General features: G+C 42.5%; 1 protein-coding gene across 1 annotated transcript in view; it reads right to left on the bottom strand.

The window, feature by feature from the left end:
• Positions 1–1,593: 1,593 nt before the first annotated feature.
• The window catches only part of LOC127580550 (paired box protein Pax-6-like), a 31,037-nt gene continuing 17,255 nt past the window's right edge, over positions 1,594–15,375 (bottom strand). Inside the window, exons 7-10 of the mRNA XM_052034136.1 lie at positions 14,446–14,518; positions 13,660–13,757; positions 12,762–12,969; positions 1,594–3,377 (exon numbers count right to left, since the gene is read on the bottom strand). Coding sequence (XP_051890096.1) covers positions 3,103–3,377; positions 12,762–12,969; positions 13,660–13,757; positions 14,446–14,518 — 654 coding nt within the window. The 3' untranslated portion in view covers positions 1,594–3,102. The remainder of the gene's footprint in view (positions 3,378–12,761; positions 12,970–13,659; positions 13,758–14,445; positions 14,519–15,375) is intronic.

A 15,375-nucleotide genomic window follows, 5' to 3' on the forward strand; every position in this document is an offset into this window, starting at 1 on the left:
CTCACAGATCCAGCGACCTGGGTTCAATCCTGACCCCCAGTGCTGTCTGCATGGAGTTTGCATGCTCTCCCTGTGACCGTGTAAGTTTCCTCTGGGAGCTCTGGCTTCCTCCCACAACTCAAAGATGAGTTGGTTGGTAGGCCATTGTACATTACCCCGAGTGCATGTAGGTGGTTGGGAGAACCTGGGCGAGTTGATGGGCATGTAAGAGAGAATGGGTTGCAGGGTAGTGGGATTGATGGGATGGCTCTGAGAGCCAGCACAGACTTGATGGGACAAATAGCCTCATTCTACATGGTAAGGAAATATAATATGATAGCTTGGGGTGTGGGAATTTGCCAGAGTGATGAAGGAAGTAGTTGGGCCAATCTAGAAAAAAAATGATATGCAGGATCTGAGCAGCTCCAGTTCAGGGGCAAAGAGAGTCCTCGTGTCCGTGCCCATTGAATTATCCACGGCTATCTGTGGGAGACTGAGGAAGTATGGCAGTTTAAGAAGCTATTCTTTGAATGAGGGATGTTGAAGATTTCATACCAGTTTCTGAAGATGTGTCCTTCCAGCGTCCAAGCCAATCAACAGTTCCCCAAAAATCTACCATAATAGCCATTTGTTCTTATTGCTATGTATAAAATGACTATTCATTTACAAAGGACCATGGACATTATTTCTTGACAGTTCACCATAATATGGTAGCCCCTGAGGTCACAATGTGCTGATGCTAGAGGGAGTGAATATTTTAAGGTGTGGGTTTGGGTCTCAGTCCTGAAGAAGTCTGATAAACATATGAAACCAATGTTATCATTCCCAAGCATTCCATTAACAAGAGGTTTGAGACGTCATTACACAGGGCCCAGCCCCTCAGTGTCCAGTGATGTGATAACTCCATACTGTGGCCTATCCCCACAGAGCCTTTGCTGCAGATGTATTATGCTTCAGTATGTCTCTCAGTATGTACCCCTGAACCTTGGAATGGTTGCTGACATTTGGTCATGGACAGCTTCAGGCAGATCAAAGTGCATCTTTTGCTGAGTTGATGAACTTTCAGGAACAGTTGATGTTCCTCTCAATGTGCTCCTGGCAACAGAGTCCAGTGTTATGGAAACACTTGGGCTGAACCTCAACAAAGTGCTCTGAAGTCTGTCCCAGTCTGCCCTACTGAGAAAAACATCAATTTCTGCTGTTGGATCGACAATTTGCAGAAAGAAGCACTTTGATTTGTGTGAAATTCATTGGCCTTCTAGTGCAGGGAGCTACCCTCAACTGTATATTGCAGACTGGCACACTCCGACAGTACACAACTACATGCTGAGGGACGCAATGAAGCTTGGTACAGCCACTGCTAAGGCTGTATGTGGAAAGGCCACACTACATACTAAGGAGCTGAAGCCTGTGTAAAAACTTCTTAGACGTCACTCACGGAATGTATGTGAAAGGAAAATTGATGTTATGCTGATGAAATGTAAATCTTGTAAGCAAGTGGAAGGATGAGTCTTGTACCGTGAATGGTGACATATGTACTGCATTATATATTTATGAATACATTGCAAGTATATTGGGAAAAAAAAACCTTTGTCCTGAATGATGCTCAACTTCTTGAAGTGTTGTTAGTGCTACACTTATCCATGGAAGTGGGGATTATTGTATCACATTCCTGACAAAGACCTTGTGGTGGCTATGTTAGCTTTGGAGAGACAGGAGGCAAATGGTTGAAAAGCTGCCTTTATGAAGCTTCTGCTTCACTCGTCAGTGAAACAATCTTGTCATCTCCCCAGAGTTCACAAGGAGCTTTTGCGGGATTGACTGGCTGGGTGTGTTTATTTTGCCAAAACTGATGCCCATGTTGTTGCCGGAGAGTCCCTCTGGTTTTATTATTGTATTTTGAAACTGTGATATCATGTAATTGAGCAGCTTGTGGAGCCATTTTAGAGGGTAGTTAGAACCAACAACATTGGCGTGGGTCTGGAGTTACATAGAGATCAGATCAGGAAGGACAACAGATATCTCTTCCTGGAGGATATTCGTGAACAGAATCATATACTACAGTAAATTCCAAAACAAAACAGGCCCTGGTAGATAAAGCCACCCAATTGCTCGGTAGGTAAACACTCTGTTCAGACCATATAGACCAGAGAGATTTGATGTTTGGTCTGTGATAAGTTAGGGATCTTCATTCTTGTTGCAGATTAGTCAACATCATCAGGTTCCCTTTGATGTGGGAAATTGCCCAGAGTCCTTGCTCCTGACCAGTATCCAGTTACAGCAAAAGCTTTAAGAACAAAGGCATCGTAGTGTGCCCGCAATGATTCCTACTTTGAAACAATGTTCTCTTGTACTCTCACAAGTTCAAATAACAGATCAGCATTGATTGTTACTGGAGTCATTCATTCAGTGGGATCAATCTCATTTTATTGTCCTTGTAGAAAGCCTCTTGTTTGTCAGTTCTTCCATCAGCCAAGCAGCTACTGGAAACATTTCACCAGATACTGAACATGTTCAATGAAGATTTGTGCTCTGCATTCTGTATCTGCCTTCTGAACACGTTTGGGTTTTGTTCCATATCTGTACTTTACACTTAACTTCAAATGCTGCTCATTGTCTTGTGATGTTTGGGATAGCATTGTTTTTACACACAGTTTTGCATGTAATTTTCTTCTCATAGTTCATCCACAGTGATGATCAAACCAGGAAAAAGCTATGGGAATATAATTCTTTGGCAATAATTTGTAGGCTCCAATCAACTTCTAAACCAGAGGAGTATGACACTGCACAGTCTTTGGATTTGAAGTCTTTCTTTAGCTTTTATTACAATTATAAATGAAAATGTTTGAATTGTGGATGAGGACTTTTGTCATTTTGGACAATCAAAGGAAAGGATGAACGTAATCAACAGACAAATGTTGCTGTTGTCTTCAGAGCCTAGTCACGTCATAACAACAGAAAGGAAAATAGAAAGGAGAGGCTGATTTGATCTTTCGACAGTCAGAAGAACTTGTCATTATCAACCTGTGGCAATCTCACTAACTCAACATCCACAAGTGCTGTTGCCAAGTTGCAGCTCTAGAATTACAAAGGGAATAAATAGTGGGAGAAGAGGAATTGCTACTATAAAGGATTGTAATTCAAGATATTAAAATACCGCTGTGGATTGTCCAGCAGACAGCCAGCATTAGAAACAGGAAATGACACTGTAATATTGTCCATTATGGCACTGGAAGCATGAGTTCCTATTGGAACAGAAAAGCATGCACATTCTCTGGCAGGAAGAGGAAGTGATGGCTTATCTGTGCCAGGAACTGGTAGTGATGTTGTGTTGCCAGAAGAAGTAACCAATGGAGTATGATCCAAAATAGAAAGTGGAATCCCAGTGTGAGTCTGTCCTAGAAAAGCATGAAAAAAATGATCATTCTGAATTGCACTTGGAAATATAATGCAATATTAATATCTAGCATATGAGAATTATAATAACCTAAGCCTCTTCCAATGACATGATGTTTAGGCTTGTATGGAGTCAAATCTGCAGCAAGGGATTAATGTTTGACTTAGTCAACTCCACATTTCCCAATAACTTAACACAGGAGAAACAATGTGCAGTTTAAATACCTATTTTCCCTGACCTGTAAAATACAGCAACATAATGTGAAAAGGTCACATTATCCATCCAGTCGCTTCTCTCCCTACCCCAGCCTTCTTTTAAACAGCCTACCAGAGACATAATACTTGCCTTTTCTCCCTTCTTTCCACGACGATGAAAGGAATGACAAGGTGTCAATTAAATCTGCAGAGCTGTTGCTGCATATCTGAGACCTGATATCTCCTGTAAACAGTGCTCAGTTGGAGTATTATCATCCAACTTTCATGAAGCAACAAGTCTTAACAACAACAAACATCATAGGCTAGTTATAAAGGGAGACTTCAAATATCCCAAAGTAAACTGAGATAGTAATTATGTTAAGTGCAGAGAGGGTGAGGAGTTTCTAAATGTGTCCAGGATAATGTTCTAGAATAATGTGTTTCTGGTCCAACAAGAAAGGAGGCATTGCTGAATCTGGTTCTAGGGAAAGGGGGGTGTTTTGGTAGGGGAACATTTAGGAGATAGTGATCATAATATCATCAGACCTAGGTTAGCTATAGAAAATGAGAACAAGCAATCCAAGGTAGAAATAAATAAAGTTGACAGGTAAAAATGTAAATACTTGGAACTTTAAGGAAGAGATGGTTTAGGTGCAGTCCAGGAGCATTTCCACGAGGGGCAAAGGAAGTACAAACAAATGCAGAACTCACTGGAAAACAAAAGTGATACAGAGGAAGATAAAGCAAAACAAAAAAAAAGGCTTCTACTGGCAAGGATCTTGAAGCAGAGATATTGGAAAAGTTGGCTGGACATAGGGTTAGTAAGTTACTAGGACTGGATGGAATGCATTTTAGGATTTTGAGGGAAATTGAAGAAAAAGTTGTGGGCACACTGAACATAATACTTCAATGCTCTTTGTATGGGGTCTGGTGCCAGAGAACTGGTGAGCAGCAATTGACAATACCTTTGTCTGAAAAAGGGAGTAAGGATAGGCCCAGGAACTATAGACCAGACTGTGTAACCTTAGTGGTAGGAAAGCTTTTAGAAACATTGGGACTGGATTAATACTCAAATGGAAAGAGTAAATAAGGAAAGCCAGTACGAACTTGTTAAGGATTATCTTGGAATTGGCTTACTTACCCAGGGTGAGCTAGCCAAATGGATACAAAATTGGCTCTGTGGAAGGAGTCAGAGGGTGGTAGTGGAGGTTGTTTCTCGGATTCTCAGATTGGAGATCTGTGACCAGTAGTGTGCAGCAGCAATTGGTGCTGGGTTCTCTCTTGTTTGTCATATTTATTAACGATTTAGATGAGAATGTAGGTAGCCTGACTAGTAAGTTTGCAGATGACACCAAACTGGTGGTGTGGTGGACAGTGAAGAAGGTTGTCTAAGGTTACAACAGGATCTGGATCATCTGGGAAGGTGGGCAAAAGAATGGCAGATGGAGTTTATGTCAGATGCAGAGTGATACATTTTGGGAATTAAAACAGGGCAGGACATGCACAGTGAATGACAGGGCCCTGGGGTGTGTTGTAGAACAGGGAGACCGAGGGGTACAAGTACATAGATCCCTGAAAGTGGTGACACAGGTAGAAAAGGTGGTGAGTGGGACACTTACCTTCATCAGACAGGGCATTGAGTACAAGAATTGGGACGTCGTGTTACAGCTGATGAAGATGTTGGTGAGACCACATGTGGAATATCGTGTGCAATTCTGATCACCAATGTGATTAAGCTTGAGAGGGCGTAGAAAAGATTAACAAGGATGTTGCCAGGACTGGAGGGCTTGAGTAATTAGGAGAGACTGGATTGGCTGGGACTGTTTTTCCTGGAGGCTGAGGGGTTTTTCAAGTTCAATTTCCAATTCATAAAACCACCCGAGTGTGCTGAATCTTCGTATGATGTTGTCATTTCCCTATAATCAGTTACTCCAGAATAGATTCCAACATTTTCCCTACGATTCCTGCAAGGCTAACTCCCCCACCCACCTACCTTCCCCCTCTCATCTGGACTCACTTATCACCTGAATGCACCTATCACCTGCCTGCGTGTGCTCCTCCCCCTCCCCCCAACCTTCTTATTCTGACTTCTGCCCTCTTCCTTTCCAGTCCTGATGAAGGGTCTCGACCTGAAACATCGACTGTTTACTTCTCTCCATAGATGCCTGACTTGCTGAGTTCCTCCAGCACTTTTAGTGTGTGTTGCTCCAGATTCCAGCATCTGCAGAATCTCTTGTGAGATGCATGTTTGCCTGCATCAGTCAGGGCATAGAGTATAAAAGTTGAAGTCATGTTGCATCTGTATAAAACTTTGGTTAGACCACATGTTGGAGTATTGTGTGCATGGGTTATTTTCCCTGGAGTATTGGAGGCTGAGGGGCAACCTGATAGAAGTATATAAAACTGAGAGGCATAGATAGGGTAAATAAAGTCTTTCCTAGGGTGGAAATGTCAAACACTAGAGGACGTCGCTTTAAGGTGAGAAGGGGAAAGTTTAAAGCAGATGTGTGAGACAAGTTTTTTTACTCAGAGAGTGGTAGGTGCCTGGAACATGCTGCCAGGGAAGTGGGAGAAGCAGATACAATAGCGACATTTAAGAGGCATTTGGACAGACACATGAACATGCAGTGAATGGAGGGATATAGGTCACGAGTAGGCAGATGGGATTAGTTTAATTTGGCACCACGGTTGGCACAGACATTGTGGGCCGAAGGGCTTGTTCCTGAGCTGCACTTTTCTATGTTTCTACGTGTCTCTGATCGTCTGAGAATGTTGGAGACATCTGAGCCTTTGACGTCTCAAGCTGTCAGATCTTCTGGACATTCTGGGTCAGGGGTTCAGGTTCTGCCACCTGAAGCCGATTTGCTGCTCACAACCTAACCTGCCTTGAGGTACAGCCAAGACAGCAGGGCTATGGGCACATTGAGGACCGTGCAGGACTAGCACAGTGTTGGGGTGGCAACTTAAGTTCATTTCATCTCAGGTACAACTCGCAAAAATGATTAAGAAGAAGCTTTCCAGAATTAGCACTGGCAGCTCAACAGCAAAAGCAAAGTCAATGTTAAAATTTCAAAATTAAAGGACATACTGCTTTTCAAAGCAACAATCAGTGTGCTGGAGGGACTCAGCGGGTCAGGCAGCAACTGTGGGGGGAAGAGGAACTTGTTGATGTTATGGGTTGAAACCCTGATTCAGTCCCGCCCAACCTGCTGAGACTAGATGTTGCCCGACCTGCTGAGTTCTTCCAGCAGGTTGTTTGTTGCTCCAGATTGCAGCATCTGCAGTCTCTTGTGTCTCCATTCTGCTTTTCAGAACTGTGGTTTCTTCCATTAAATTCAACACTGCCACCTACTGGCATAAATCACCTTATGAACGCAGTAGCATCATCTGGTAGGGGGAAGTGAACACAACACTTACAGAAGTTACATTTTATCCAGAGTCAATTCCATCAACCTACAATGGATAAAGCTCCATCCCAATTAGATCCACTGTACGATGTCCAAGTAGATACTCAGTGTTGCACTGAGGAAGAAGGTGACTTTTCAAATTAAGCAATAAACTAAAGGCGTGTTTGTCCTTTCAGGTGAATGTAAAAGATTGTGTGGCACTGTTGAAGCAGTACAGGTGTTATTCCAGAGCCAACATCTATCCCTCCACCAAAATCACAAAACATTGCATCTGCTTGTTGGCTCATGACTGGATGGAGACATGTGCTGTGTTGGCTGCTGCACTTGCTTACAGTAGCTACACTTCAAGGGAACTGCAGGCTATAAAGTGGCTTGGATGTCCTGAAGATGTAAAAGACACTGTAGAAATGAAGGTCTGCTTCCATTTATCCCCTTTTCCCTTCGATTATACATCTCCTGTACCTGCATGACCTTGATTATAATATTGATCTTATGGCTATTGTTCATTGCCCCTTTAATGCATGAAATCCATTGGCTTTTATCGGAGCAAAAGACATAGGAACACAATTAAGCCATGTGACTTCCCAAGCCTGCAGCACAATTCAATAATGTCATTGCAGATCCTGAACCTAAATCATCTGCATATCCATTGATTCACAGAGATCTCTTTATCTCTATCCTGATTATTACTGAGCATCCACAGCTCTCTTGTGTAACTATTCCATGATTCACAATTCTTTCAATAAAGGATGTCCTCATCTCAGTCCTAAATGGCTGACCCCATTTCCTGTGGCCATGGTCCTTTATTCAATATCAATTCTCCTTCTATGGTCTGGTGAGAATTTCCATTAAAAATTCCTCATGGGACTGCACCATAATCCAGTGAAAATGTGTTGAACTGCCTCTGGGGTAAGTGTACAGTTCACATGTTACAGATGTGATCTCATCAAAGTCCTGTACAAATGCAGCAAGACTACCTTCCTCTTGTGTTCCAGTCTCCTTGTAATAAAGACGAACATTATCTTTGCTTTCCTAACTGCCTGCTGCATCTGGATTTTAATTCTTCAAGTTTTTTGTACGAGAGCACTCAAATTTCCATGAACACTGTCATGTAATAGTTTAACATAATTTTAAAATATTCTGCTTTTCTATTCTACCTAACATTTAGCAAGATTATATTCCATCTGCCACCTTTCTACCCACATACTTAACCAGTCTTTATTTCTTTTGCAGACTCTGAAAACTCTGCAATGATATTATTTCCCTTTTAGTTATGAGACATCAACAAAACCTGAATATAGCACATTTGGTTCATGTAATAACTAATATAGATCATAAATATCTGAGCCATTCATATAGATAACAAATATTTGAGCCTTCAGCACTGCCTCTTGCATCACTAGTCACATCCTGCCAGCCTAAAAATGAACCATTTATTCTTGCAGAAAAAATAAACTGGTGGAAGAACTCAGCGGGTCAGGCAGCATCTGTGGAGACAGAGATGGTCGACAGTTTGGGTCAAGACCCTGCATTGGGACTGATAGTGTAGAGGGAAGATAGCCAGTATACAGAAGTGAGAGAAAGAGCTGAGACAGAGTCTGATAGATGACGGGGGGGAAGCACAGGATAAGAAAAATAAGATTTTAGGCAGATGGAGCCAGTCGAGTTGGAGACTAGTAGGTGATAGGTAGAACCAGAAAAGGGAGAGATGGAACCTGATGGGGGAGGGGATAGGAAAGGCAAAGCAAGGGGAAAGGGCGGGGGAGTTGGAAAAGGTGAACAAAAGGAGAGAGACCCTGTGTGGTGGGAGTCAGAAAGGGACACAGGGACTGGGTTACCTGAAAACCTGAATTTATTCTTGCACTGTTTTCTTTCCTTTAAGTAAAAACAACAAGATGCTGGAGGAACTCAGCAGGCCAGGCAGCATCTGCGGAGAAAAGCAGGTGGTCAACGTTTTGGGTCAGGACCCTTCTTCAGGACTGAAGATAGGAAAAGGGGAAGCCCAATATACAGGGGGGAAAAAACAGAGCAGTGATAGGTGGACAAAAGAGGGGAGGTGGAATGGGCACAAGGTGGTGGTAGGTAGATGCAGGCAAGAGATAGTGATAGGCCAGTGCAGGGGAGGAGGGAAGAGCAGATCCATCAGGGGATGGGTCATAGGTAGGGAGGCAGATGCCCCATGGGGGGAGAGAAGGATAGGGAAAAAAAAATTGCAAGGAGATAAAAGAGAGATAGGCTTGGAAAGGGAGGAGGAGGCTGAGGACTGACATATCAGCGATGGAGTGGGAGGGGGAGTTGAAGTGACTGGCAACGGGGAGATGCAGCTCGTGGTTACGGACAGAGCACAGGTGTTCTGCGAAACGGTCACCTAGTCTGCTTTTGATCTCGCCAATGTAGAGGAGGCCACACTTGAGGCACCAAATGCAGTAGATGATATGAAGGGAGGTGCAGGTGAATCTCTGTCTCACCTGAAAGGACTGTTTGGGTCCCTGGATGGAGGTGGTGTAGGGGCAGGTTTTACACCTATGGCAGGAGCAATGTAACACCTGCCCCTATGCCACCATCACTGATATGTCAGTCCTCAGCCTCCTCTACTGCCAGGAGAAGTCCAAATGCAAACTGGAAGAACAGCACCTCATTTTCCATCTTGGGATCTTACAGCCGAATGGCATGAACATCGAATTCTACTTTAAGTAAACCAACACCCACGCCCCCCCCACCCCACCATATCTCTTCTTTCTTTTCCTCCCTTTCCTAGCCCCTCTTTTTTCTCCTCACCTTTTTTTTCCCTATCCTCCCCTCCCCCCATGGGGCACCTGCCTCCCTACCTTTGACCCCTCCCCTGGTGGATCTGCTCTTCCCTCCTTCCCCACATCTCTTACCTGCATCTATCTATCACCACCTTGTGCCCACCCCGCCTCCCCTCTTTTGTCCACCTATCACTGCTCTGTTTTCCCCTCCTATATATTGGGCTTTCCTTTTCCTGTCTTCAGTCCTGAAGAAGGGTCCTAACCCAAAACTTTGACCATCTGTTTTTCTCCACAGATACTGCCTGGTCTGCTGAGTTCCTCCAGCATCTTGTTGTTTTTTCATCTAGATTCCAGCATCTGCAGTCCTTTGTTTCTCTTTCTTTCCTTTAATCATCCCTGCAAGCTCTTACCTTGAGTTCTGTTCTTTGGTCTTGCATCTTGTCAAAAGCCTTTTTAAAATTCAAATATATTGTATCCACCAGCTCATCCCTTACTATCCTGCTGGTTATATCCATGAGACAAAAATGATTTTTCAAGTTCAATTTCCAATTCATAAAACCATCCAAGTGTGCTGAATCTTCGTCTGATGTCAGTTCCCTATAATCAGTTACTCCAGAATGGATTCCAACATTTTCCCTACAATTCCCACAGGGCTAATTGAAGATGTGAAACTATTCATTTTCTCTCTGTCACTTTTTTTAAAAACTGTGTGTTACATTTTCTGCCTTCCAATTGGACAATTCCGGTATCCAGGGAATTTTGGAAGGTCATTACCAATGCATTTCTTTATCTCTGCAGTCGCATAGTTTGGAACCCACATTTAGCCATCAGGTCCAGAGGTTTAGATAGCTGGCTTTTAGTTCCATTAATTTCCCCAGTACTTTGTTTTTACTAATCCAAGTTCCTCACTCTTACTCATTCCATGGTTTAATTGGGCCCTCTTACACATTGCAAATTTTAATCATTTTAGCCTTGATCTCACTTTCCTGGCCCAAGTTCCGGAATTCCTTTCTAAATCCCTCTGTCTCTCTACCTATCTCTTTTAAGAAGCTTCTTACAGTACACCCTCTGACCAAGCCCTTGACCATCTGATCTGATTTCTTTCTCTGTGACTTTTACAATTTCTTTCTTTGTGATATTATATAAATAATACAAAAAGACTTATTTCACTGTGTGTTTCGATGTACATGTGACTAATAAATAAATATCTTAAATGCAAGTTGTGTTTTCCCACTGTTTCTGGTATGAGATTTGTGTCTTCTGCTTTGAAGTTAGGCATAAAATGTTTGATGAATGAAAAACCTATTTCCTTATTCCCCATTAGAATTGCTCATCTTTTAGGTTGCCCACTTTTCTTCCTTTTTACATTATTGTAGCGGCTTTATGATCTGTTTTTAGATTTTTTGCCAATTTTCTATTTTCTAGCTCTTTAACATTTCTTTTGCCAAACATGGTTTCTTTGTCAAACTCTCTCAATCATTTAGCTTACTATTTTTCTTAGCAATGTTATATGTGGCCTCTTTTGATCTAGTACTTGACAACCAGATGGATCATTTTTCCTGCATGGTTTTTATTTCTCAGTGGATTATCTATTTACTGTAAATTATGACCTACTTCTTTAAATGTTTGCCATTGATAAATATTGGAATGAACTCCCTCACTCTTCAAATAGTGCCATAGGATTTTTTTTATATCAGGACAGGTGTTTGTTCCAAAAGATAAGCCAGCATTCCATCACCCTGGACTGGAATTGCTGCCCAGAACAAATCTCAAGTGTCCTTGGTCTAACCATCCTCAGGTGCTTCATCTATAACTGTTTATCACGAAGTCAGAAGTAGGGAAGCTCACTGATGATTGCATAATGTTGAGTTCCATTTGCAGTCCATGCCAGCACACAGCAACACCTGGATGGCATTCAGACACTGGCTGGTAAGTGGCAATTAACATTCATCCACACAAGTACCGGGATTTGTCCATCACCATCTAAAAATCCGCCCTTGGCATTCAATAGCGTTCCAATCACTAAGTCCCCCCGATATCAGCATCCTGAGGGGGAGGAGGGAATGGGGTGATGGGCAGATTGTTTTCCATTGATCAATACCTCCGCGACACTCATCCCACAAGTATTGTGGCTTTAAGAGCAGGTTGGTGGCTGGGTATCCTGTGGTAAGTGACTCATCCCCTGGTACCCCTAATCCTTTCCAACATTTGCAATTCACAAGTCAGGAGCACAATGAAGTTCTTTTCCCTTGCCTGTGTGCAGCATCAATACTATTAGAATGCTGTTGAATACTAAGGGTAGGTTTTTGGACAGTGATGGTCAAATCCAGGACAAGACTCATTGTGTGGCACCTATGCATCACCCTAAATATTCATTCCCTTCATCAGTAGCACACCATGGTTGCAATGTGTACCATGACAAAATGTACCACAGTCATTCACCAAAGTTTCTTCAACACACCTTCCAAACTCAGCATGCTATCACAAAGAAAGACAAGGACTGTAAGTGCATGACAACACTGGCACCTGTAGGTTTTCCCCTCAATTTACATACCACCCAGGCTTGGAAACATATCACCATCACTTCATTGTCACTGGGTCTGAAACCACAAACTCACTACCCAACAGCGTTGTGGGAGTACCTTCACTGGAAGAACTGCCCACAGTACAAGAAAGCAGCAGCACACCATCACCTTTTCAAGGGCATCTAGGGGTGGGAAAATGGTCTTGCCAGCAATTCCTGCATCTTGTTAATGGAAAGAACGAATATATGCCCAAGTCCCAAGATTGGGATTTAAATCCATTACATCTTAGAGGCAAGAATGATGTCCACTGAGCCATGGAAGAAATTATTGATTGGTTAATTTTGCCTTTCCTGTGTGGAAATAGCCCAGCCCCAGAATCTTATGCAAAACTTCATGGAAGGTCTAATAACTCAGGAATGCACTTCCTCATATTGGCCTATTTGAAAGTTGCGGTAACAGATAATAGTCTTGGCATGTTACAAGCCCTTTCTGGATGTAATTGGGCTTACCGTTAGAAACATCTGAGCAACATGTTGGTGTAGAACCCAGGCATGGTGATGATTCCAGCGCCCTATACAGATCAAAGCCGTGTTCCTTCCACATCTCCGTAGTGTTGTTTGGGTAGAGTTGTGCTTCTGCTGCCAGATACCTTTGTGGCTTTAGGGTCTCAGCAACCAGGAGAGGGCGAATTGGGTGTATGGGTGGAGGCTGGTAAGGCTGCAAGAGATGAGGAAATAGTTCAGTTTTCCATTCAATGGTGTATTGTTTGTAATTCAAATCTCAGAGTGCAGAAGACTGAGGGCAGAGCTGATTTGAACTGTTAAAGGATCCCAGTTGAGTGAAAATGAAGAAACTATTTCTTCTGGCAGGGGTATCAAAAACAAGGCTACATAATCTTAAAATTAGGACTAGGCCAATCAGAAGCTACGTCAGGAAGATCTATTGCACAAAAAGGATGATAGAAATCTGGAATTTCCCCTCCAACCTAACTGCACCCCCAACGTCAGTCAACACCCCACCACTGCCCCTGTCCCTACACCCCCCCCCCAATCCCCACGTCCACATAAAAGGCTGTGAATATAGGGTAAACAATAGATGCACTTTTGTTTTATAAGACTATCAAAGAATACGGAAGAGGTTAAGAAAATAAGAGTTGAGGTGCAGCTCATTCAAGATCCAATTGAGTGGTGGAACTGGCTTGAAGATCTAAATAACCAGTTTTTAATGTTTCTATGTTCATCAATATGTTCTTGCAGTTCTTCACTGAATAGTGGTTCAAAAGCAAACAAGCTGTGGGACGTGTGCGCTGAAGAGTAGAAAACATTTTACTTTGGACACCACTTCGTTGAGTGATTATATTGCAAAGAAAAGGGGAGACATATATGGAGGAAATGAAGTTGCAATTACCTGGCGAGACAGACTGTCAGTCATTGTTGATGGGTGAAAAGTTGGGAAACCATGAGTTGAGGCTTGGAGTGGGTTTAGCTCCAAACTGCAGGAGGTATCTACACAGGACATGAAGAACATTCTTATTAAACTGAAGGCAAAAGAAGAATGATCAAAAGGCAAAGGTAAGTGATGCTGGAAGTTTGTAACTTACAGATCCCCTATTTTCAATAAAACATACATTTTATTATGGAACTTCACATGTCCCTCAGCCTTGCTAAGTTATATAGTTTTCACATCTTCACACTCTTTTCTTTAGAAATGATGTGAGGTCAGAGGAGGATTCACAGGCTGATTAACAGTCCATAACATGGCAACAACAATCTTGAACCATGCTAAACCTACCCTGGGAATGTTTGATGGAACAGGATGGCATGAGCTTTATCCATTACCTGCTCTGTGCTATACCTGCCTTAGGCAAGTTTATTATTTCCAGCTTGGAGGAAACTTTATATTATTTTTTCCATACCTACCCTGGGAGTGTTTGATGTGAATGCCCTGTGGGATTTAATGAGAAGGTCCATCCCTCTCTTCACTGTATAACCAAGCACACACAGGTTTCAGCAGTGGACTTCCTTCAGCTAAACAGCCTCACAAGTGAAGAATGGTAACTTTGCTGTATTTACATGATCATGAAACACCATTTTTAGTAGCTTTGGGAAGATGTCTAAGACAGAATAAAGAGATTGCCAATACTTATATGGCGATATTAAAAGGATGCAATTGCAGTTAGGCCAGCCCACTTACTATTTAGAAAGCCAGGTTTGATTTTCACCTTCTCCTCTCGTCTCCATTTTGCTCGTCGGTTAGAAAACCAGACCTAAGAGAAGATAAAGTTAACCAGTGTTAACCAGTGACTGAATCACCTCAGCTTCACTCCACCCACTTATAGTCATTTGTGTATCATGTTGACTGGGCAATCATGTAAAGTAGGCAATATCAAATGAGCCAACATTTTGCATCATTGATTGCAATAAAAGTAAAAACCAGGAGAGGTGTATAATGGGCAAATGGTCTAATATTGCCAGCTTTACCCTTTCAAAGGTGATATAACACTTCCCACCCCTGCAATGTCAGACAATTATCTAGTGAGGACAACATTTGATTCACTCAACAAAGCACATTTAAGGTGTCAGTGAGTGAAATAAACTTAAAATGAATATAGACGCCAATAATCAAAAAAGAACTTGATCAATTCTAGCTGCAGCAGAACGTAGAGAGATATTTGAGGTAGGGTAGGATTTGGAATAGAGAGGGATATGGAAATGGGATAGGGAGAAATATAGATTTGGATTTACAAGGGGGTACATAATAAACAGATAAACCAGAATGTTGTGGGGAGAGGGAGATAGATGGGTTGGGGATAGAGTGAGATGTGGATTTGGGATAAAGAAGGGTATGGAGGATTGAGCTGTGATGATGAGAAGTGTAGATGGGGTAAAAGCAGAGCTGCATGAAATGATGAGGGGCATAGGTTAGGTGGATAGCCACAGTCTTTATCCCAGATTAGGGCAGTCTGAAACTAGAGGGCAGAGCTCTAAGGTGAGGGGAAAGATTTAAACCCAAACCTGAGGAGCAAGTTTCTCACACAGAGGGTGATGGGGATATGGAACGAGCTGTCAGAGGAAGTGCTGGAGGCGGGAACACTTACAACATTTAAAAGATATATGGACAGGT

Source organism: Pristis pectinata, chromosome 19 (genome assembly GCF_009764475.1).
Source record: "Pristis pectinata isolate sPriPec2 chromosome 19, sPriPec2.1.pri, whole genome shotgun sequence".
NCBI classification, from domain to species: Eukaryota; Metazoa; Chordata; class Chondrichthyes; order Rhinopristiformes; family Pristidae; genus Pristis; species Pristis pectinata.